The 25,614-nt window shown below is 42.8% G+C and overlaps 1 protein-coding gene across 1 annotated transcript in view; it reads right to left on the bottom strand.

Annotated features, from left to right (window-relative positions):
• Nucleotides 1-25,614, bottom strand: part of NOTCH2 (notch receptor 2) — a 153,513-nt gene that overhangs the window by 8,608 nt on the left and 119,291 nt on the right. Inside the window, exons 14-29 of the mRNA XM_010967928.3 lie at nucleotides 24,377-24,522; nucleotides 23,231-23,344; nucleotides 19,792-19,911; nucleotides 19,227-19,379; nucleotides 14,253-14,481; nucleotides 13,267-13,468; nucleotides 11,666-11,819; nucleotides 11,092-11,276; nucleotides 9,339-9,471; nucleotides 8,622-8,858; nucleotides 6,245-6,357; nucleotides 4,801-5,306; nucleotides 3,128-3,475; nucleotides 2,114-2,256; nucleotides 1,709-1,919; nucleotides 1,180-1,276 (exon numbers count right to left, since the gene is read on the bottom strand). Of these exons, the coding sequence (XP_010966230.1) occupies nucleotides 1,180-1,276; nucleotides 1,709-1,919; nucleotides 2,114-2,256; nucleotides 3,128-3,475; nucleotides 4,801-5,306; nucleotides 6,245-6,357; nucleotides 8,622-8,858; nucleotides 9,339-9,471; nucleotides 11,092-11,276; nucleotides 11,666-11,819; nucleotides 13,267-13,468; nucleotides 14,253-14,481; nucleotides 19,227-19,379; nucleotides 19,792-19,911; nucleotides 23,231-23,344; nucleotides 24,377-24,522 (3,091 nt within the window). The remainder of the gene's footprint in view (nucleotides 1-1,179; nucleotides 1,277-1,708; nucleotides 1,920-2,113; nucleotides 2,257-3,127; nucleotides 3,476-4,800; nucleotides 5,307-6,244; nucleotides 6,358-8,621; nucleotides 8,859-9,338; nucleotides 9,472-11,091; nucleotides 11,277-11,665; nucleotides 11,820-13,266; nucleotides 13,469-14,252; nucleotides 14,482-19,226; nucleotides 19,380-19,791; nucleotides 19,912-23,230; nucleotides 23,345-24,376; nucleotides 24,523-25,614) is intronic.

Here is a 25,614-nt window from a genome sequence, read left to right on the forward strand (position 1 = left end):
CTACCTAACGTGCCGTCTATAGACTTCCCGCAGGACCATTTTTCTGCTTCTGGGCTTCTGACTACGTTGTTCCCTCTGCCTGCCACGGCCCCTCCCAGTTCTTTGTCTGACTAACTTCCTAGCTATCCTTCAAATAGAAAGTAGACTTTAATTCCTCTTGCTGGTCCCAAAGAGCACACTCCGGTCACTCTACTTAACCGACCACGTGTTAAGAACTTACATGGCATGACATGGCAGTCTCTACTGCTACCTGCAAGATTCCTCAGAATAGGGACAAACCCTGTCCAAGGTTGCCTCCTTGTACCCTGTATTCAAGCCTGAGAGCAAGCACTCAGGAAATATTTGTTGAACAATTATTATTATTACAATTTTAAAAGCAGCTGCCCTTTACTGAATACTTAGTATGTGATAGAAAATGCGTAAGGCAATTAACATGAATTGCTGTATTTAATCCTCACAACTCACAGAAGAAAGAATTATTGTTATTATCCCTATCTTACAGATAAAAATAATTAAGTACCAAGAGGTTAAGTAACACGCCAGCTACAAAGTGGCAGAGTTTTGGACTCGAATACAGCTCTGACTGTAACTGAGGCAATGTTCTTAACCATCACGAGGCACTACGTGCCTGTATTCCTCCAGCTTTCATTTCCTCAAGCTGATTTAGATTATTCACGGGATACACGCATGTCCCAGTCACGTGTCGCTATGGGTGAATGGCCTTCTTTGCCATGTCGGACACTGCCCACTCTACCTCTTACTTCTCTATGGCTTTAGTTTCCAGGGCTCAAGATGAGAAGCCTCCAAACTCAATGGTCAGTGGATTTCTTCCACTGTTTAATTCCACCTTCCCTTCCAGAAAGAGAAGTGCCCAGAGAGGATAAAAGAGAGACCTAGCCATGAAGGAAACTGTTATTTGCACACAGCAGTCCTAAGTCAAGTACCATCAGCATGACCCTTGAGGAAGGAAGCATGTTTGTTGTATTATTTTTAAAGAGCTCTTTTTGAAAAACTTACTTAGGTAACCCAAAGCCACCCATAACCTAAAGACAACCTAGGATAGCCACTGATGGTCAACGTGTAAAGACTATCACCCTTTTCTCCCGTTCATGACACTCTAGATACCAAAGGGCAGAAATAAGAAATGTGAGCAGATAAAGTCTGACACGGCCAGCTTACCTTGGCTTTCTTGGGCTGGGGCCCTTCATCATCGACCCAATGTTCACTTGTTCCAGAACCAATTAGGTTAGCCTCTGAGACTTGCACTGAGAGATTTCTGATATGAGGGAATGAGGAAGGTGTAAAACAAGAGCAGAGGTTATATCATAATCTAAAATAGACTTTTCAATAATTTTTTTTTTACCATCATACAGTCTTATGGCTGTACTCAGACTTTCAGGGCCTTGGCTCAGGAAAAATGGGTAATAATACATTCCATTACCTGAGTAAATATCCCTTCCTTCCCCACTAATCAAGAGGTTACATGCAAGTATGCCTTGTCACAGAAGCTGAGCACCACTGGGATGATACACACAGAAGCGGAGCATCCACACTCTTGACTATCGTAGCACTCAGGATCATGGTCAAGTGTGACAATGTGGCTCGGCCAGAGCTCAGAATTTAAACTCATGGTTCAGCAAGATCTGCTTTTCCACTTAACCGTACTTATTGCTACTGGGATTACTAGCTTGTTGCCAAACTCTCTTACTTCAGTCCCACGGCATCCTGTCCCACGGGCTCACGGCGTTTGTGATTGCTGGAGTCACGGCGAAGGGTGAAACCTTCAGGCAGCCAGAGGGAGCCGTGTTTCCGCTTTCGTTTTGCCATGATGACCCCCAGCAGGATAATAAAGAGGATAATGACAACAGCAACAGCAAGGAGGTAGAGGAGCTGAGTGCGTTTGGGGGTCAGGGATTCACCTGCAAGCGCAGAGAGACAGGAAAGCGATGAATAAAACTTCAGCCTCTCAGTATGACCACTGAATTCCTCTAGGGAGCAGCTTTGCCCTCACCAGCCCTGAGAAATAGCTGCACATTGAAAATTTGCCCTTTTCTCTTTGCCCCCGAGTGACCCCTTTCTCCCCACACTTCTCCCTAATTCCAGGGCTACTCACTGACAACGGACACAAGAGGGTAGGACAGGGTCCCCTGGATGGCGTGCGAAGCCAGGAGAGCTGCTGCTGCATCCGTGTTCTTGAAGCACTGGTCTGAGTCTTGAACACACTGGCGGTTGTCAATTTCCAGAAATACCTGAGAGCTGTGGGTTGCCGAGGGGAACGAGGGCAAAGGGAAACGGTGAGAAAACAGATGGGTGTCCGATCGGGAATCTGAATTAGAGAGGTTACATGAGCCTTATTCCTCACCCTCAGCTGCAGGCTGTTCACCCCTGGGAGGCTGCCTTCAGACAGATCTCAGAAATTAAGATGTTGTCTGTTTAGACCCTGAACACTAATTCCCACTTAGGGCATGTGTCACCTTCTTTGGTCTGGCTGAGTCCAAGTGTTCTGATTTAGGCAACACAAGACTAAGTGAGATAATGGGGTGAAGCTGGTCTTCAGAGCTCTCCCCATTTTGGTGGGCTGCTTCTTCCCCTTGCCGTTTACTCAACGGCACATAGAGTGACTCTGAAAATGCACCCCTGCCCCTTTTTTTTTATTCCTCGCTTTCCTCTGTGTCTGCACCCACACCTCAGTGAGCTGTAGAGGTGAACTCTGTGAGATATACTAACAAACAGTGGGATGCAAGTGACAGATCAATTGCAGAATATCACCCTTGTCAAAGAGACATAAAATGAAAGGCCTTGAAAAGAAGGCCAGGATTAATACAAAGAGGAGTCACTGCTAGAGGGTGTGAGGCAGCTCTGGCCAATGGTTAAGAGAGTCTAGCACTCAAGGAGGCTGTCCTGAGACCCTGCCTCCCACTTGCTCCAGCCCACTTTTCAGGGTCCCAAGATGAAGGCACACCTTTGGCATTAAACGTAAACACTGGGATGATGGGCTTGTGTGAGTTGGTCGGCTGTTCCATCCTCTGACCTTTCTTTTACAGGTTCAGTTATGACTTCTTCTGTGTGTCAGAGTGCTCAGCCTTATAAAATTAAGTTTTAAGAAGTGCAGAAATTAAAAACCTACCCAGCCACTTCCCGTTCTTGATCGCCAGGAAGGGACCTGCGCGTCAGTCTCTGCTTCTTCATGGCAGCTGACTTCTCGCCATAATAGGGGTAGACCATGAGGCCCCCCTGGGAGTCCCGTTTAATGCGCAGGTTGGTGTGGAGCAGGGTGCCCAGCGCCCGCAAGAAGCTGCGAGCATCCTGGAGCAGCTGTTCCGGTGGCATCAGCACCACAATAACCAGGGTACCCTCGGCCAGGATTTCTGGCCGGTCAGCAGCACAGTCCAGCCCATCCCAGCCACACTCCTCACTGTTGCATCCCTGGTCACAGTGGTTGTCTTTGAAGTGGTCTGCACAGTATTTGTCGTATCTAGGCAGAGGGAGGCAGAGGAGGAAGAGAACAAGGTAAGGGGCTCAGGCCAGACTGGAGCTCTATGTGATTTTTCTGCTTGGAACTAATGTGGGTTTTCCTACCCATCTTCTATGGCTCAGATTAGATCCCAAATGAAGGCTTCTGTGAATCTCCTAGTCCTGACTTCTTAGACTATAGATAGTCTATGCCCTTTAGCATCAGTGAGTGCCCCCTGAATGAGAAAAAGCACTGTGCTCACTATGCTTACAGACTCCCAGGCAGCTTATAATAGTGTTAAATCAGATTTGCAAGTAAATCTGAAACAAAAATCAACCGGTTCACACTTCTGCTATTTTTGTATCCATTGTCCCTGAGCTTTCAGGAGTAAAATGTGACTCTAGAGGGTGCTTCTGGAAACTGGACAGTAGCCCTGTACCATCAAGAGATGCTACACAGACAACCACGTTGACGTGGCCCATTTCTTTTCCAATCAAGATTGAATCCCAACTATAGAAGGTAGGCGGGGAGCAGTGTCTCCCACACAGGATACCACATCTAATGGGTATAGCATCTTTCAAAGATTGGGAAAAGAAAATTGGATCCCAAAACCTATTGATGCAAAAGTCATTTCATTTTCAATTTCCTCTCCTGCCCCACTCCCCTCCCTTATAGTTACACCATCTAGTACAACTTGCCACTCTAGCTCAAAGAGGCGATCAGGAGCCGGGAGTAGCTGTACGCACTTTGGTAAGTTCTTGAACCTCCCATTTCTCAGTTCCCTTGCCTGTGAAAGGCCATTAACTTTACCTATGCCTCACAAGGTTGTTGAGAATTAATGAAGTTAAATTGAATGGGATGACTAAATGGAAAGTTATTACGTAAACCACAAAGCTCCCTGTAACTGCAACAATGAAGACCAGGAGGTTTAAGTTGCTTAATCTAGTTTACGCTTCCTGATAAAACCAGATGGGGAAACTCCATCTTAGGGAAAGAAATGGGGCAAACAGAGAGAGGTACAGACCTTCCGTCCATCCTGCAGGCAGGTAACGTGAGAGGCTGCCTGAGAGCAGGTAACACCACTTCCAAAAGTTATTTCCCCCAGGAGGTTGTGAGAACAGCAGGCGAGGAAGAAGAGAGAGGCAGAGAGAGGGTGGTTGTGCAGTGAGCGTTCCTGTGCCTCTGTCAGCAAGGGAGAGCACAGGGTAGTGTGCGGTGGGACAAGGCTGACAGCCTGAAAGCAGAGGCAACCGGGGCTGAAGCTCTGGAGCAGTTAGGAGCAGGAACAAGAAACCGAGGTGTGTTAGTGACAGTGTCCCTCAGTCCTGGGGACCCTGGACTCTTACTTGCATGTCTTGCTATTCCCCTGGCATTCAAAGTTGTCAAACAGGCACTCGGCCGTGTTGCACAGCTCATCACACTGGTTGTTGATGTAATCCCAGCAGGGGAGTGGGGAGGAGCAGTTGGCCCAGGGGTTCTCCATGGTGAGGGAACAGTCACCCCCATCCCACTGGCAGGCGTGGCTGTTGCAGACCTCATCGCAGACACCATCCCGAGCTTTGTCAGCACAATACTGGCTCAGACAGGTGGCAGGAGGAGTGCTGGTGGGGGCCGTGTAGAGCTCACAGTGGCTGCCCCAGAATGGTGGAGGACACTGGCAAGAGTAATAAGGAGGCTGGCGCTGAGGGTAGCAGCTACCCCCATGCTGGCAGGGGCTACTGGCACAGCCCGACTCGCAGTCCTTGGGGTTGGGGCAGAAGCAGCGGGGTCCTGAGGCCGTGTGCACACACTGCTCCCCTCTCCTACACTTCACTTGTCCACAGCTGCTCTGGCATCTTGCCCCGGAGAATCCCTGTGGAAATCAGTGAACAAATGAGGGTGGCAGGCTGACTCTTGAGGGCATGCCCCATTTCCCCTCCCAACCCCCTCTCTGCCCCACCTCTAGGGAGGCAAAGATGAGACACCTGGCTGAGATCCCTCCGTGTAGCCTCCTGGACCAGGTTCTAGGGAGAGACCTCTACAAGTTAACCAGAGGTCAGGGCTGGCAGTCCCATAGGAGGCAGACAGAAGTTTCTCACTCTAAGAGCTCACTTCTAGAAATGAAGTCCACAGTTCATGCAGGACCGGAGTCAGGTGACATGCGAGCGCCTTTCCTAGCCGCCGTTAGATCACTCTTACAATGACCTTACAGGGGGAAGAAACTCACTTCAGAGGACTGGGTGTCTAGGAGACTTTCCCATGTCATTTTGTTCTTAAATGCTTAGTCCAGGCCAGGGTTACTGGACAGGTTTCCTTTTGGTATCTCTCCATGTGTAGTGATCGGTTTTAGGGACGTTTTAGCCTCTGGCAAAGCGTTTGCACAGCAAATGGCTAACGTTAGGCTTCCTTCTAGTTGAAGCAGCAGCCTGCCCCCAAATAGGCCCAAGCCAAGGAACGTGAGCAGAGTGGCATTTCCAACCAACTCTGCCCCAAACTGGGCAGCAAGACTATCCTCCAGCACAAGACCCAGAAGCCAGAGACACTAGCGCCATTTTCAAGCGAACATTCCATCCTCCTTGGTGCTTCTGAAGACTGACACTCATAGCTGAGGGAGCTCGCCGGTTCTGGGAGTATCTTAGTTCTAAATGGAAAACGGAAGCACTTTCTTCTACAGAGGCTAAACTTAGGAAATGTCCCCACCAAGAATGTTATCTGCAGAGCCCGAAAACATCAGGTTTACTCTCTCAGCTTTGTCACAGGCTTTAGGGATGGACGAGAGTGCACTCCTTCAATAGGCAGCATGGCACTCACCGGGGGACAACGACAAATGAAACCATCAGGCATGTTGCTGGCCACAGCACAAGTCCCTCCATTCAGACAAGGCATCTGGGGACACACGTCGACGAAAGTTTCACAATGACGACCTCAGGGTAGAAAATAAAAGGGGGTTTTAAAAGGGAGAAGTGGTAACTGCAAGTTGCTAAACAGAACAGTACTAGGATGTGAGCTAGTCAGAGGACTAGAGAAGGAGCAGGAGGCGTGAGAATTCAGTTCTAAGCCAAAGGGAACACGAGAGGATGGAGACACTCACTGGCTCTCAACACGCCTGGCCCACCACTGGCTCAGGCCAGTTCCCTCGTCTGTCTTGTCTAAGCACAATGGCACCGTGCCCAGATCGACTCACAGAACAAGATGGGTACCAAAAATGACTCTAAGCTCTCCAAAAAAAAAAAAAAAAAAAGGAAAATGACACCTAAACATTTTTTTGAAGGCACTTTAGCTGTCATGAGTCAAAAGAAACATTTAGCAAAAGTGTTCACTGCATTTTGTTAACACCATCTACTTCATAGGAAAGGCCACCCCAGGCCAATACGTCCAAATGGTGATTTGTGGTTTGTAGCGAATTTTCATCTGTCGCATTGCTTTCCAGTCTTTTCTAACCTTTCTGTAACCTGACTGGCACCGCTTTAAAACACAGCTTAATAATCCCAGAGTTAGTGATCTCCAGGCACAGCTGTAAAACAGAAGGCACCTTGAGCCCACTGCTCCATGACAAATTGAACTAAGCAAATGAAATCATGGGGGAGATGTGGGGCAATGCTGGGGACTCTAGGCAAATAGCAGGCTTCAGGCCCCATCTGGCCTTCAGGCACTTAAAAGGGAAAAATAGCAATAATTCTGGCCAACCAGAATTAGGAGGCAGGGGTTACAAATGTTCGTGTCTTCACATCACTGCAGCAGACAATAACCAGGAGCAGCCATCACGTGCGCACGGGGCTCAGGGACTGGTGGTCCCTTGATGGTCATCTCAGCATTCGCATCCCACAATAATTGCAATCAATGAGTCAAGAATTTTTTATTCACAAGTGTGGAAAATGCAGAAACACCACTTCCTGGCTGTGGGACTCCAATTCAAGGTGTGGTCCATTCCTTCCTTCATCTGTTTCCTTCTTTGTTTATAAGTGTTTGTGTTTCCAGATAAAGGGAGCCTCAGAGGCAATGAAAGGAACCACTTCTCTGGCTTCTGAAGCACATTGTGACAAATATGAGACCGCAGACAGACTGTTCATACCCTTTCTGTCCAGGTTTTGGATTGTTTCTCTTTTGATACTACACACCTAGGCATCTCCCAAATCTCAAAATCTGCCCCATTTTTAAATAAAATTCCAAAGTTTTAAAAGGCAACATATCTTTAAAACTGAAGGAAGGATGTCTGGATATCATAGGTTCAGAACACAGCAGAGTCCAACTTGCCAAAGCAGATGACTGCAGACTCTTATCTGACTCCTAATGAATACTTCCACGGTGTAAGATTTGGAATGGCCCAGAGGTGCAAGACAGATTTCTGAGCATCTGATGATACTGCCACATTCAGATATAAACAACAACTTTAGTTCCTCAAAGTCACCAAACTGTCATTCTGCACAAGTAATTAGTAAGTGCCTATGATACAGTCCCTATTCTGAGGCAGAACTTGGTCATCTTTATGATCTGGGATGAAAAAAAAAATTTTTGAGAAAAGACTGGGAACACAGCCAAGTCTCAGCTGTGCAGGTCATATGTGCGGCCACTGAAGCTTTCCTGTTCATACCCTCACAACCTGTTTTTGGTTAAACGCACCCCAGTTCAAACCTACTCTCCTTAAGTGTCCTAGAAGCTCTTAAGCCTCTCTGGATCCCAGAGGTGGAAAGGTCGTGGTGGCAGTGACTACCTAGTAACTCAAGCCACTACATGCCAAATGAGGCCTGGCGATAAAACCAGAGTTAGATGTGAGATTCCTGAAAACAAGAGGTGATTTTGCTCAGAAGAAAAGAATTCCAGAGATGGATGGTGGTGATCGTAGCAAAACAAAGTGAATTGACTTCATACCACTGAACTGTACACTCAATAATGGTTCAGATGATCAATTTTACGCTGTGTGTATTTTACCTCAATTAAAAAAAAGTTATTTTCCTCAACTACTCCCAAAATTCTATTTCTTTTTTTATATTTCTGCTACAACATGACACAATCAATATATAACAAAAGAGAAAGCATCTCTCAGGAAAAGCAAAAGGTAGAGTGACTGCAACATCCATGGAGCTCAGACCTAAGAAAAAACTGGGCCCTTGAATTAAGCTGGATCATACAGGGCCTAACACCGTCACCGAAACCCCTCTCCCTGGCACAGTGGCGGGGAGACACTCACCGGTAAAGGCGCTGCGGCAGACACACAGGTAGTCGTTGGTAAGCTGTATGCAGTCCAGGCTGCCCTCAGAGCTGCAGGGGTTGGACAGGCACTCGTTGATGTCCCCCTCACACCGCTCTCCGGCAAAGCCAGGCAAGCAGCGACAACTGTAGCCCCCGATCCGATCCACACACTGACCGCCGTTGAGGCAGTGGGGACCCCTGGCACAGTCATCAATGTTCTCTTCACAAAGCAGGCCTGGAGGAAAGAGGGTAGAGAGAGAACATTATGACAATCCTCAGATCACCGCCTTCCAGCAAGAGAGAACCACCTTGGTCAACACTTTCACACGGTTCATCAGGTTACACTCCTCCGTCTGTGGTGGGACCTCTTAGGTTGGGCAGGGCAAATCACACTCCTGACTCATGAGAACTGCCATCCTCCTGGTCACCAGAAAGAGCACAGGGAGGAGTACGCTGAGGGCTTCAAATGTTCTCTCCTACACACCCCAATGAAGCAGTCCCTTACGGAGCAGTTAGTATCTCTTTTTTCAACAATAACCAGACAGAACTGAGAATAGGAGTCAGAGCATCAGAGTTAAGCAAGAGATGAATGAAATGGCTTGAATTGCCAGGATTCAGAGTAATGTTTGATTTTTTAAAACCCCCTCAACACTAAAAATGGATTTACAACTTAGAGAATGCCCTGGATGGAGGACAGGTAAGGCCAACTTCATACCCCGAGTGCCTGGTGGGCAGGAGCACTTGAAATGGTTCACAAGGTCGATACAGGTGCCTCCATTCTGGCACGGCTGATTCTGGCACTCATCCACCTCATATTCGCAATTGACACCCTGATATCCAGGGACACACTGCCAAGAGCAAACAGAAAGAACAAGAAATGTTAGAGACCCTTGTTGGAAAGACCATGAGAGCATCTGGTAAGTTACTGTGGCCCTCTCCCCACAGACTTCTCCCAGCTCTGTATGCTCCTCTGGCGTCATCACACTCACTACTAATCGCCCTGTGTAGGGTCAACTTGAAGCTGACTGGTATTTACCTCTTCCTGCCGAAAAAGCCACTTGAAAGGGAAGACAAGGACTGAATATCCTGAGGGGTATTTCAGATGTGTCCCTTGTGCAAAACTTTTATCCCTCCTGTGTGCAGGTTTTCCCATCTTTAAAATACGCAGTCCTGTGTAAGTGATCAGGACCCTATGACTCACTAAGTGGTCTATGTGGATGGTAGTAAAGATACGGCATGAATCGATCTCCAGGTTTAGGAAACCACGTGTCTGTGTGAGACACTGGCCGATACAGGGGTGAGGGCACAGAGAGTGGGCTAACTAGCCGGGCTAGCCGGAGGCGTTCTAGGGCTTTGAGGGCTGAGCAAGGAAAAAGACACTGACCGCAAAGTGGCTCTATCTGGCAATGCTTTGACAGGCCTGCACACGGGGAAGTCCCTCCCAGCATGAGCTCGTCTGGAGGGACGAGGAAGGTAAAGACAGGAGGGCAGGTGAACTCGGAGGGAAGGGGTAACAGAGAGGGGGCTGACGTGTTGGTGATACCACTCAGCAGCCAGCCAGAGTCTCTGGGTCAGAGAGCTCTGAAGGGCAGCAGTGGCTTGTCCTGGGGCTTATCTTACCTCCGGCTAGCGGGTATCGGCTGCTGTTTTACAGAATATACAAAGCAGGCAGGCTGTCCGTGGCCAAATTCTACCTATTAGGGCTACGTTTAAAACAGCTGAATGTGTGAAAATTTGAGTTTGGTGCCAGTGGCTTTTCAGCTAACAGGTCCCAGCCTGCTGTGAAGAAATAACTTAGAAGCCAATATACAGAGGCTCATTTATGAGAAGCAGAGAAGCAAAGCATTTCTCAGTGTTACTTGGTGGCCTAAACTGGTATCAAATTCATGTCTCTGGTATTTCGTTAACATCTTGATCTAACCATTGTCGGCCCAGACATTAAGAAGACAATGACATGTCCCTTAAAAGACACATACTTCCTCAAATATACACATGTGTGATGCTACACAGAACAGGCTGAGCAACATTGTTTTGAGAGCGTTATTAGTTGACTGATCAATGACCGCATACAAAGATGACATGGGTCAAAGGGACACTCCTCAAAGTGGCTTCTCCTATCTCAACTGCTATTCACAGAAGTACCAGGGGCTGCTGAGCTGGGTGGGCCTGTGTAAGGCACTCTGGTAGTGAATATTGGCTCTGAATTCTGGAATTAACCCTGTGGGAGTGAGATGGATCCAGACTTCGGTAAAAATAACCTTACCAGAGCTATGTTAACTCATGGCACAGGGGGACTGAAAGAAACAGTGATTAGTAAACACTGTAATGGTGATTAGTTAAAACAAAACAAAACAAAACTATAAATTGTGAAAATAAGACGTAAGGAGCTAAACTCAGTATGTTAGTGTTCTTAACGGTTGTGCCATCTTCTGGGAGGTCTCTGACCTCTGCCTGCTTATCTTACTCACCTCACATCTGTATCCACCAATGAAGTCTCTGCAGGTGGCTCCGTGCTGGCAGGGATTGGACGAGCACTCATCAAGCTGGTCCTCGCAGTAGCTGCCGGTGTAGCCCAGGGGGCACTGGCAGTGATGCGAGTTGCCAGCATTGATGCAGACGCCTGAGTGCTGGCACAAGCGGTCAACGGGCACCCCTGGGAAACCCAGTGGAGGAAGAAACATCACCGAAGAGCACAAAACATGTCAAGTTCAGCCCAACTAATGGGAAAACTAATCTAAGTCTGTCGACACATCAAATTTTATTCTTGTCCAGTTCAGACCCTCAGCACCAGTTTTATATTAAAAATAAATAAGCCCTGAAAGTGGACTGTTCCTTTGTGTCATTTCTAATACAATTCTCTTTGGAACCTCTGAACCTGTTCCTCTGCCTGTCACCTTCCGTTTCAGACCCTTTCTCCAGAGTCTGGCCCATCCACGACTCTCTGCCCTTCCCTCTCCTCCCATGACAATACTTGCCCTAAAATGTTGCTGGTCAGTCAACACTTCGTGGACTGACCCTGGAGTCCACGCAGGCAGAACTCACCTCTGTGGGAGGCCGCCACCTCACAGGAGACGCTGGGCACATCACAGTACGCGCCAGCCCATCCAGACGGACACAGGCACCGGGACTCTGCTTTTTCCTGAACGCAAGTACCTTTGTTTTTACATGGAGACCGACTACAGAGGTTTACCAGGGTCTGAAACAGAGGCATACACATACGTCAACATTCAAACACCAGAAATGAAAAAAATGTTACACTGCATTTTAAGAAATCTAAGGAAAGCACACTAATTTTTTTTAAAAAGGAGCCCTCACCCAAGCTTTAAACTAGATCCACTGTTCCCAGATAATCTAATCATTTATACAGTCTAATTCCTTTTACCTCTGCTATTTGAAAATTCTTGCCACAGAAGTTTAAGAATTTGAGGAAGCCCAAAAGGTTAAGTTATTCCCTATAACATGCTTGTCTCTAGAAGCATGACCATCCTGCAGGGCTAGAAAGAAAGAGTTAAAACTGTCAGACAGCACCTACATCTTCTCCTTTGTGAGTAGTCCACGTGGGGTTGATCAAATCTGGCTGTGGTGAATATGAATAAAACGCCTTAAAGCCTGTTAATAAACCTTTTAAAAACTGTCAAAGGGCTTAGTTTGATGGGAGAAACTCAGGCTTGAGGCACAGAGTGCCAGTGGACTAGCACCTTCCCCCTAACTCACAGGTGGTGGCCTGGCCCCCGGGAGAGGAAGGGCATCTCACAGACTGTGAAAGAACGGCTGAGGGGAGGCGGTGTGCTCCACCAGCTCCTGGAGATACACGGGGACAACAGCATGAGCCCCACGAAGAATTCCACCCCATCCACAGAATCAGCCACAGCTCTTTCACATGCAGACGTGCTTATCTGCATGGCCAATCCAGCCAAAGCCTGACTGATGTGTACCCTGTAAGGCTAGGTAAGTGTACCCTGTAAGGCTTTGTTCCTAAATTCTTGGGACTTCTGGTATTCTATCATTTTACCACTGTTTAAGAGGTAAAATTGCATAAAATTAAACACAAATGCTGTTTGGTATGCAACTCTGGAAAAGTTATTTTGCCCCCCTGGGACTCTTCCCAGTCTCTTCTTCCATGAAATGACAGGCTAGACTAGTTGGCTCGAAGGGATCCTTTCATCCTAAGAGTCTATGAAAACGTATATTTAAATATTTGGATTTAAAAGATACGTGAATATTTTGGATTTGAGAATGTTACACTGTTGCAAGACATGATAATTATCATTATCCCCTTAGGTGTTAAATCTGACCTTTAAAAACTGTATTTTGATTGTTCTTTATTTCCCTTTTTGTATTCCCTAAGTGGTATCTATGTTCTCATTTCCCACATGTATTTCCTGCAGTTCTTGGTTAGCCTGTTAAAACAGTCTTATGCCTATTAATCCACATAATCTTGTCAGTGTCACCATTCTGGAATTTTTCAGCTATTAAGTTGTCCAGGTTTATCTCGGGGACATCCCTGAGATGCAGAATTTTCTCTTTATCCCTGAGACATAGAATTTTCTCTTCTAGGTGGGGCTTCCTCTGCCTAGAAAAGGAACAGGTGTAATACTCAATTACTTTGATGGAGCCGAGTGAATGTGATGGAATCTAATTACCTGGCAGTTTTTCCCAGTGTAGCCCAATGGGCAGGTGCAGCGGTAGGTACCCAGGCCATCAACACACGTTCCTTCATTCAAGCATGGATGAGAGTTGCACTCATTGATCTCATGGAGGCAGAAAGGGCCAGTGAAGCCCACAGGGCACAAGCAAGAGAAGGAGTTAATTCCATCGACACACGTGCCACCATTGAAACAGGAGCTAAGGAGCAAACAGGGAAAATGTCATCCGCTTTGTGATCTGGTTCCTCTGATCTGCTCTTGAAAAATGAAGGTTCCTGGAATCTAAGATAGTACATGGGCAAATACTCCCGAACCACTAAACCCAGTAAGCTTTACCTTTTTCCAAACTAGAAGGGATGCCAATTAGCCTGAGTCCCAGCTTCCTTTCCACAACCATGAAGCTTAGAGAAGTATTTAAAAGGCTGAGCTCATTAGAGATTTCTAAAGAAAGTGAAGGTTTCCAGGTTTTACCCAGTCCTTCTGTAGCTTTCCATGTATCATATTTCATTTTATCCCTGAATCAATTTAATTTATAAGGAAAGTGTTAAATAAATAGCTCCTGACTCCTGATTTTTTTTTTTGCAAAAGAGAAACAGAACAAATTTGTTGATTAAAAAAAAAGAAACAAACTGCCCAGAAATTACTTAAAGAGGGATGACAAATCTGCAAAGAAACAGGAATTTTTAATTGTCAACTGAAATGAATGAGACCAAAAGGAGAATGGAATAGAATTATAGCTCTTCCTATTCCCTAAGCAAGAAATAAATGATGATCCATCCCACTAAGCTTTTCAACCTCTGACCTTTGAGTTTGTCCCACATGTCTACAAGGAATCAGGAACTGGACAACAGGAGATGACTGTGAGGTGGGATCCAAGTGGATGCCTTATCCCTGCCCCATGATCCCAGTATTGTGCTCTGTAGTTTCCTCCCCTTTCTCCCTTTTTCCCTAAGACACTGGTGCCTGGAACATGGGCTGCTCACCTCTCAGTGCACTCGTCAATGTTGTTCTCACAGTGGACTCCATCGAATCCCGCCTGGCACTTGCAGGTGTAACTATTGACATAGTCGGAGCAGGTCCCGCCGTTCTTACAGGGTTCACTCAGACACTCATTCATGTCTGTCTGACACTTATCCCCAATGAAGCCCGGAAGGCATAAGCAGGAGAAAGTATTCACTCCATCGACACAGGAACCTCCATTCTGGCAAGGATCTAAGTCATTGCACAGAAGAATTAGAACTCTGAACGGCAGCATCAATTTAATCTTAGATCATAATGGTGAGTACCCTGAACTGAGTCACATTAAGAACAGTAACGATTCTGACTTTTCTCTTTACGTCGATTTTGCCCTGACTCCTCCGTTTATGAAAATGAATGCAGTAACACTTGCCTGAAATTCTTAACCTGTTTGATAATTGGAACAAACTGTACATACATCACTAATAATTTTGCCAAATTAAGCCATAAAACTTGTATTGGGCCCACATACATTTGTAAATCAAATATATGCCCCAACACAGAGAATCTCAGAAATAACAATAAAGATTTTCAAAAAGGTGTATGTGGTGGTGAAGTGGGTGGGGTAGAACAGAATACATATTAATCAACCCCCTGTGCTGATTTTTTTCCCTTTCTCTTCCCTCCCTCCCTTCTTTCCTCCCTTCTTGTTTTTGTTTGTTGTTTTCTTAGACTTAAATAGAATTAGGAAACAAGATTTTTAAAAAGAAATTTTAAATATCAGATAGTTTGATCTTAGAACACCTTAGAGTCATAGCAATTAATCAAGAAATTTTGAGCTACTATCATGGCACTGTCCTCTGCAATACAGATGCACACAAATCAGAACAAGAAATACAAAAAATGTAGCTCCTGGTATTAAGGACCTTAAAATATAATTGCAAAGACAAGTCATAAACATAAAAATAAAACTAAACACCAGGTGGGTAATGTAGCCCTTATTTTATAAGAGGGATATTTATACCTTATTCATCCATGATGCTAATTTCATCCTAAGGCTAATTCACAATCTCTAAAGGATCAATTATAAAAAGTCCTATTACCCTTTCTTATCCACAGTACACAGTACCCAGCTACTTCAATTTCCATAGCACCTTTCAAGAAATTCACAAGAATTTACTGAATTATTTTAAGCTAATTGTAAATATTGCTAGTCCCATTTCAAATAGGAAAAAATTTTAAATACTGGAAATTTGACTGATATACTAATTAATGTAGGAAAGGAATCAAAATAGTTTGATTCTGCTCCTTTAAATTTCTCCATCACGTTGCTTGGACATATTTTTTTCACCATTAGTCACACAATGTTGAAATCACTTGTCTACGTGTCTTTATTTCCTAAGAGACTATGAGTTTCATAAATACAAGGACTGGGTTTTATTTATTTTGGCAATGTGAGGATCAAACTTGGTGTCATCCATATGATAATCTGAAATTGTATACACTGTGAATTAAGAGAAATCTACTTTAAAGACACAGGTAGGCCAAAAGTTAAACGGTGGGAGATAAATTTACCTTAACAATAAACAAAAGAAAGCTAGGGTAGCTATATTAATATCAGGCAAAGTAGTCTTCAGAGCAAAGGATGTTATAAGGGCTAAAGAAGGTCATTTCATGACAAAGGACTTAATTCTTCAAGAGAACATAACAATCCTCCAAGCTTATGTACTTAATATGAAATCTTCAAAATATATTAAGCAAAAACTGATAGAACTGCAAGGAGAAATAGTCAAATCCACAATGATGGGGGAGATTTCAATACTCCTCTGTCAATAATTGACAGAATTAGTAGACAGAAAATCAGGGAGGACATAGAAGATCTAAAAATCCTGTCAACCAATTTGAATTAGTAACATTTATAAAACAGTCCATCAAAAAACAGATAATCTTTTCAAATGCACACAGAACATTGACCAAAATGGACCATACACTAGGCCATAAGACACATTTTAGTAAATTTAAAGTAATTCAAATCATGCGAAGTATGTTCAATGATCACAATGGACGTAAACTAGGAATCGGTAACAAAAACTACCTGGAAGGAATCAGCAATGAAAGATACTTGGAAACCAAAGAACACACTTCTAAATAACTTAACGAGTCAAAGAACAAATCCAAATGGAAACTAGAAAGTGTTTTGAGCTGAATGAAAATAACATGACATATCAAAATCTGTGAAATACAGCTAAAGCAATATTTTAAGGAAAAATAGCATTAAATGCTTATGTTAGAAGTAGGAGAAAGAAAGAAAATCTGAACTTCTATCTTAAAAAACTAGAAAAAGAAGGGCAAACTAAACCCAAAGTAACAATGAAAAGAATAAAGAGCAGAAATCAGTGAAATAGGAAACAGTAAAACAACTGAGAAAAACCAAGAAACTAAAAATGGATTCACTAAAAAGATTACTAAGATCAATAACCCTCTTCCAAGAGCAGTCAGGAAAAAAAAGACAGAAGACATAAATTACCAATATCTGAAATAAGATAAGGGAAATCACCACAGCTTTAATACACATTAAAAGTACAATAAAGGAATATTATGAATGACTCAATACCAACAATTCTGACAACTTAGGTAAAGTAAAACTCATTCATTGAAAGATGCAAATTACCAAAACGCAGTAAAATAGAAATGTACACCCTGAACATCTATTAAAGGAAGGAATTAAATTTACAGTTAAAAACCTTCCCAGAAAGAAAATTCCAGGCTCAGATGTTTAGTAGAAATAACACTAATTCTACTCAAATTCTTTCAGAAAATAAAAAGGAAACACTTCCCAAATTGTTCTATAAGACTAGCATTGCCCCCTTATAAAAACCATACAAATATAAGAAAATTGGAGAATAATATGCCTCTGAACATAGATACAAAAATTCTTAGCAAAATTTTGGGAAATAATATCCCAAAGAGAAATAACACATTATAACCAAGTAGAATTTATTCCAGGAATTTAAGGTTAATTCAACACTTAAAAATCAGTTAACATAATTTGCTTAAAGGATCTTAAAAAATGGTATTAGCACAGAAAAGTCATTTTCAAAAATAATATTCATTTTCAAAAATAACATTCATTATTTAAAAAGAAGAAAATTCTCAGCAAGTCAGGAGTATGTGGTGAATTCCTCAATTTGATAGAAGACATCCACCCAAAGACCTACAGGTAACATCACACTTAGTGGCAAAGACTACATGCTTTTTTCCCTTAGAATCAAGAACACGGCAAGTTTGGTGTCTCTCACCACTCCTACTCCGCATTTACCGAAGCCAGCGCAATAATGCAAGAAAAATAAATAAAATGTATACAGATTTAGAAATAAGAGAATACAGAAAAGAAATAAAAGGCATAGCAGTTATATTTATTTAGAGATAACATAATTTATTATCTCTAAAAAAAATCCTAGGAATCTAAACTAAACTAGAAGCTACACTAATCTAGATTTAATAATAAATGAGTTTAGCAAGATTACAAAACAAAATTACTGTTTAAAACCTTTAAAACTCACACTATACATAAAAATTAACTCAAAATAGATCGTGGACCTCAAGGTCAGTGATAGAAGCATAAAATTTTTAGAAGAAATCAAAGGAGATAAATCTCAGTGACTGTGAGTTAAACAACGTTTGTTAAAGATACAAGAAGCATGAACTATGAATGGAAATTAGAGTATATTGAATTTAATCAAAATTAAATTATTCCTCTTTAAAATAAAATTAAAACAAATTTAAAACAATTTAAAACAAATTAAAATAAAATTATAAATTGGGAGAAAACGGTTTTAAAGCAAATATCTGACAAATAATTTATATCTAGAATAAAATGAACTCTTTCAACTCAATAATAAGACAATCCAATTTTCTGAACGGGCAAAGAATTTGAATATACACTATACTAAGATATACCGCTGGCCAATAAGCACATGAAAAGATGTCCAACATCATTAATAAATAGGGAAATGCAAGTTAAAACCACCATGAAATACCATACATAGTCACTAGAATGGCTAGAATTAATATGAGCAATCATATCAAGTGTCCCTGAGGATGTGGTTCCACTGCTTGTGGGAATGAAAATGATACAACCACCTTGGAAAACACTTTGGCAACTCTGTGAAAAGTTAAACATACACCAACCACATAATTCATCTATTCCACTCCTAGGTATTTTACTTAAGAGAAATGAAATCGCATGTCCACACAGACTCATTCGTAGCAGCATTATCTGTTAATACCCTAACACTGTTAAAAAGCCAACTGTCCTACTAGTGAATTGTAGTATATCCAAACAATGGAACACAACTCAGCAATAAAACAGAATGAACTATTAATACACACAACATGGATGAGTCTCAAATAATATGCTGACTGAGAGAAGTCATATTCCCTCTTTTCAAAAGAGCTTCCATTATAAGATTCTATTTATATAAAACTGTAAATAAACATTTTCAAACAAACCTATAGTAACACAGGTAGAGATCCCTGGTTGCGTGGGAATAGGGAAGTGGAAAGGAGAGTTAAATGACAAAGGAGATGAGAATACTTTCAGGGGGATGGATATGTTCAGTATCTTGGGTATTGTTTTCAGCTGTCATACATCAAAACTTACTGAATTATACATTTAAATACTGGCAGCGTACTGTATGGTAACTATACCTTAATGGATCTGCTTTTTTTTTTTAAAGGTGTTCACACCATTGTCCCCACTGCGTCAATGTACAAAAATCAGTAAGTGAATGTTTAAAAGTGATTCCATTGCCTCAAATCCTAAAGCAGTATACTAGCTTCAAAATGAAGATTTAAAAAAATATGAATATTAAAGACATGCGATAAACTATTGGATGGCCAGTCTCAGTACTGAGAGGCAGGTGCATCTGCTGACTTCTTCTCTGCTCCCTGCAAGCTTTCCTCTCCCTCAGGGGCTTAGGAGCTGGCGGCATACTCACTGGCAAGGCAGTCATCGATGTCCTCCTCACAGTCCATACCACTGAAGCCTGGAGGACACTCGCACATGTAGCTGCCCTGGGTGTTATGGCAGAGACCGTGGTTCATGCAGGGCCTGGAGACACACTCATCAATGTCAATTGTACACCGCTGACCTGGAAACACAGGGGCAATGAATGGTCTAGTCTTGGAAGTTGAGTCCCACAGCAATGTGCCTGGGGCCTGAGCTTCAGCTGGGGTGGATGAGGCTACTCCAAGGATATTCTTGTGGTTCTCCTGCTTTGGGAAGCCCTGTAAGGCTTCTGTGCCCTGGCAAATTGCTGCCCAGGTACAATTCCCTGTAGAACATCAGAGTTTCAGACTCAGATTGGAGTCTTCCAGCCACTAGGGGGCCCCAAAGACATGCAAAATAGAAGGCTTTCTAAGACATTCCAGTTAGCAAATTCTCTACAAGTCCTGTGTTCTTGACAAAGAAGGGCAAACCTCAAAAGACCAGGCCCTCCTTGTCATCTGATAACCTGACTGTTTTGTTTGACATTCTTGGTTTCTCCATTCTCATGCTGTTACCTTTCCAGCCAGGAGCACACTGGCAGGTGTAACTCTCAAAATTTGGTGCCTCTTTGCAAACAGCAGAGTTCTCACAAGGGTTTGGGGAACACGGAGCCAATACAGTCTGACAGTTCTTGCCTGTAAAGCAAATGACAGGGTTTATCACAGAGAATTATTCAAGGAAATTGAAATTTCCCCAAATTCTATACCAAAGAATGCTCCCTGAATTCAGGTCTAATGTAATGGGCAAGAGCTTTGGAATCTGAGAGACCTATATAGTCCTTTGTGCATTGGTTCTGATGTGATTACTAACAGTGTGATCTTAGGCAAGTTATTTATTTTCTTTGAGCCTTCCATATAAATAATATGGGAATTAGGATGATATGGCTTGATAGAGGCTTTTGCAGATTAAATGAAAAAATGCTTATGAGGTCCTTATTAACATAAAGCTGGGCACATAAAATAAATACCCAACAACTGTTGGACTGCTATCATCTTCATGTTATTATCACCAGTGGTTACATGGATTTGGACACCTGCATCAATTAGGAGTGATAGTTTCTGCATCTTCATGAGATTGATTCAGCTACTCAGAAGCTCAGCCACACAGATCCCACTTCACATGAGCAGGGAAGAAGCAACAACACAGCCTCCTACTCCTTAAAATCTCTGCTACCTTTTGCGGCAATGCGGTTGATCAGAAGGCCATCAGAGGTGGAAAACAGTGAAGTAATTCTGACCGTCTAGTAACATCTCTCCTTATATAAACATCAACAACACGACATTGATTGTTGCCCACCAACATTTCCTACCTTAGTATACTGAATATAAGATTCCAGCAAAAAAATTAAGAATGCTTTTACTAAAAGGGATAAAGTTGTTTTTAAAGTCAACTTACAAGACTGTAACTTGTCAGAATAGATATCATCAAAAAGAACACAAAAAACAAATGTTGACGAAGATGGGGAGAAAAGAGAATCTTATTGGCAGAAATGTAAATTGGTGCAGCCACTATGGAAAGCAGTCTAGAGGTTCCTCAAAAAACTAAAAATAGAACTACCATATAATCCAGCAATTCCACTCCTGGGTATATATCCAAAGAAAGTGAAAACCCTAATTTGAAAAGACACATGCATCCCAATGTTCAAAGCAGCATTATTTACACTAGCCAAGACACGGAAGCAACCTAAGTGTCCATCAACAAATGAATGGATAAAGATGTGGTGTACACACACACACACACAGGAATATTAGTCATAAAAAAGAATGAAATTCTGCCATTTGCAACAACATGGGTGGACTTAGGGGGTATTATGCTTAGTGAAATAAGTCAGACAGAAAAAAGACAAATACTGTATGTTATCACATCTATGTGGAATCTAAAAAACAAGACAAACAAATGAATATAACAAAAGAGGAACAGACTCACAGATATAAGGAACAAACTAGTGGTTACCAGTAGGGAGAGGGAAGGAGGGGGCAAGACAGGGCACAGGATTAAGAGATACAAACCACTATGTATAAAATACCTAAGCTACAAGGATATAATGTACAGCACAAGGACTATAGCCATTATTTTCTAATAACTTTAAATAGGGTCTAATCTATAAATATATTGTATCACTATTTTGCACACCTAAAACTAATGTTATGTTCTAAATCGATTATACTTTAATAAAAATAAAGTCAAGTTACAACTAGCTCAACTTAAAGTTTTATTCTAAAATTTTGTATTCATAAAGAAAAAAATATTACCACAAATTTTCACCAATATCCCCAACCAGTTTTTTGGTAGGGGAAGGTAATTAGGCTTATTTATTTATTTACTCTTAAAGGAGGTACTGGGGATTGAACCCAGGATCTCATGTATGCTAAGCATGCACTCTACCACTTGAGCTATATCCTCCCCCTCCCAACCAGTTTTTAATGTGCCTGGTCAGAACAGCGGCTCACAAGGGAAAGCAAAGTTGCTTAGTTCCCTTCATGCTGGCCAAACTCAATGACACTTCGAACCCTTAGCTACACTCAGCACTGAAATTTTAATCTGTATAGGTTTTTAGTCTAGTATAATTTCTCAAAATTCACATGCAGTAAATTCTTTTATTAAGATCCTATAATGAAGAAAAACCAAGAGCCAACCTCTAGTCAAATATTCTTACAGTGTCTGAAAAGCAAGATGAGCTGTGCTCCTTAGTCACACTCAGGTGAGCCTATGAAGGGCCGGAGCATAGGGACACCTGCTTACATCTCCCTGCAGCCATCAATTCCCAGGCCCTATGGTTGTGAGATGATCTTCTCAGTACCAACAAATGTGACCAGCACTAACATTATGGAATGACATTATTTAGACTGTCCGTCTGGGCATAGCTAGGGATCTGCAATAACTTTGATTTTATCAACCAGGCTGGCTAAATGCAGTTTCCCTTCATGAACATTACTTTTAAAGAGGTAGCAAAGGTAACAACGTAGTGTCAAGCCTTTCAGGTAACAGTCATGCTCTGGCCACTCTGCTACTCTAAACAGCCTAGAGTCACCAGCCACAGCTACTATAGACAGCCCGAGACTCCAGGGGAGCCATGCTCCTGCCCGCACGCTGTGCACTGGAGAAACATGCAAAGTCATTGTCCACGTTTCTGTTTTGTTCCCCACAGATGAAGACAATGGATGCCGAGGAGGTTAACAAGCCACACAAATACAACCAATCACAAGGTGGCAGTAGTGAGGCAGGAGAATACACAGAAGTGTCCAAGCACACTCCTACAATACCACCTGAAACAAAGAACACCTGATGTGAGATGAAGTCACACCCACGTTCTGTGTGTGTGTGATCGCCATCCAAGGGGCAGCACCTCTCTGAATGGGACGTAGTGGCAGTGAATGTGAGGAGCAGGATGACAGTTAAGAGGACAAGCTTTGGGGCAAATCCTAGCTCTACCACTTACCTACCACTTACCACTTACCTTCAGCAAGTAACCTCTCCTAGCCTCAGCTTCCTGGTGTGTAAAATGGTGCTAGAAATGTCTATTTTGTCAAATTACTGTGAGCACTAGGTTGAAATAATCCAAAGAGTCTGGCACACAGTAAATTACCAGTAAGTGGCAGTTGTTGTGTTAGTGAAACTAAGACTAAGAGCACAGGCCCCGGAAACACTGGGTCTATTCAAATAATGGACTAAACCATCGGCTCTGCATCAACTCCAGCCACATATGATTTTTCAAAAATTTCAAACCCTAAAGAGTAAATAAGGCAAAAGAATTTCTTCACCACTTTCCTCTAGAGAGGCCCGAGTGTCTTCTCAGAGCTCAAGACTCGGTCAGTGAGGGCAAGAAGGGTGACCAGGGAGTGACTCCTCAGAGCAGCGTCACTGCCCCATGGAGCCCGTCTCTGAGACTCCGAGGTTTGGAATGACAAGGTAGGACCGAGCATCCCCTCTGGTCCCTGCACCTGCAGGACTCACCTGTGTACGGCAGCACACAGTGGCAAGTATATCCACTTATGTCATCAAAGCAGGTCCCTTGGTTCAGACATGGATTTGAGGCACATTCATCAATATTCACTTGACAGTTATAGCCTGTAGACAGAAAAGAAGGAAAAACAAAAACAGCGAAACTTCCTGTTAGCTACATCTTCAAAAGGGTCTGGCAGACAGCCTTAAAATTGAGAAGCTGTAGTCCTACAAGAAAGAAAATGGTGGTCTGAGAGCACAGAGGTCTGGGTGCAAACCGCACGCTGCTACTCAACAGCCATACAACTTTGGATTTTACATTTTGATTTTGATTTTGTTCATTGATCAGCAAGTCTCAATGAGACAAGGAAATAAAGTGCTTTTAAATCTGTAAGTTTCTTTGCAGATGTCATATATCTGAATATCAGAAAATTAATAACTAAAGTACAGTCTCAGAAAATTTTCAAGTAATCAAATAAAGTGACTTGCAATCATATTCATGTATCACAGTGGTCTGGCACAATTTTTGAGGGGGGGAATCAGTGACTAAGTAGACAGAGGAGTACAAATATAAATGGTTTACCCACAGATTTCTCTCTCTTGAGCTTCTAAGAAAAAAAAAATGATGGGAGAAATACAACAGTGACAACTCAAAAAAGGATTTTACACAATACCCACTATTATGCACTTTTTCAGAAGGCCACAGGTGGCTGTGTATCTAAGAACATCTCAGTGTGTAAGAGAATTTGTTGGAAGGGCTTTGAACACATGGATTCTTCCACAATATCATTGCTACAATTATAGTAAAACAGTATTTTCATCCTGCTCCCAATATCTCTCTTGTATTATGATAGAATCAAGCCTACACCAAGAAGCTTACAATTCGAACACCTGTCCGAAGCTGTGTAAATGGCGTCCTAGCTGCTCACCTTGAATAGTCCTGTTTCAGTAGCTCACCTCTCTGCTAGTCTGAAAGTAGAATCTATGTCTAAATCTATTCATGTTTTTAGTTACCAAGTGCCTTCTAAATATTAAGTGCTCAACTGACATTTGCTATATGAATGAACAGGAAAAAAAGAGAAAGAAAGAAGTGAGTCAAGCCATATGCACCAACAAAAAGGCAGAGAAGGGAGAGAAATACAAGCACTTTGCTTTCACCTTTAAAGCCCTTCTTGCAAGTGCACTTGTATCCATTCACCAGATTGTCACAAGTTCCTCCGTTCTGGCATGGATTAGAAAGGCATTCATTTTTGTCCACTTCACAGTTGATGCCAACCCAGCCTGCATCACAGAGGCACTTGTACCTGAAAGAAGATAGAATTCTTTACTGCAGGGAATGAATGTACTGTTGAGTCATGGTTGAAATATGGGACTTGGTGAAGAAACGAGGGACAGAGGACCTCTTGTGTAAGCTAATGTAATCTCGTTTCTGCTTCTCTATGGACCTAGCCTTGGGTCACCATGTGAATCATGTGGGCCCATCTGGAGTATTCAGTAAACACACCTTCCTGGCCTACAAAGATGCCAGAGAAATTAACTGAGTATAGTGAAATTTCATATGTAAACAGTGGTCGGTACAACATATCAGGATGATCTGAGAGACATGTTAACATGGGTAAGTCCTCAACTTCTTCTCTTCTATATAAAATAAAAGTAAAGCAAAGTTTAGGATCATCTGCTTCTGCTGCAAAACAGACACCCAGGAAGTAAGTTAGTATCAGAGACTCTAAGCCACTCTGAAGAGCTCCTGGGATGTCTAACTTCCGAGACACACTTTGTTCTGACCTGAAACCCTGCCCTAGACAGCACCTAGGGTACTGGGCAGGAAAAGGAACAAAAATGAAGGTATTTGAGGTACACGCACGTTATTCACAATCTGAACACCATTAGTGCTTAGAATGTGATATCAAGAGAGAAGAGCCTCCTTGTCTGGAGATCCTTTAAAAGAAAGTAAGTGGGTTGGGATGCTTTGAAGGCTGCTATACTCTGACACAGGAACACTGAGGTAATTCATCTTAGAAATAACTTGATTTCCTATTTGTCTCTAAATACACTTTTCATTCTTTTACTTGTTATAAACGTGGCAAATGCACTGTCCAAGCATATCAAGAGTACAGGACTATTTCAGAGGACCTAACATCACACTCTGTGATTCTAGAAAATTACTTACCAACACAACGCACAACTCTCAGGGGCTTGCAAACTGTGAACATATTTAATCAGGGCCATGTCTAAGGTTAGCAGAGACCAGCTCTACTTCAGTGGCACCCACTGGTACTATGATAGAACAGAGCTGGGTTTTTTATAAGCAGAGTAGGGGGAAACAAATAGAACATCCCTTAGAACTCAAACTTGCGGTAAGTACTAAAAGCAAGGTTGTCAAAGACTCAAAAAAT

This window comes from Camelus bactrianus, chromosome 9 (assembly GCF_048773025.1).
Source record: "Camelus bactrianus isolate YW-2024 breed Bactrian camel chromosome 9, ASM4877302v1, whole genome shotgun sequence".
NCBI lineage: Eukaryota > Metazoa > Chordata > Mammalia > Artiodactyla > Camelidae > Camelus > Camelus bactrianus.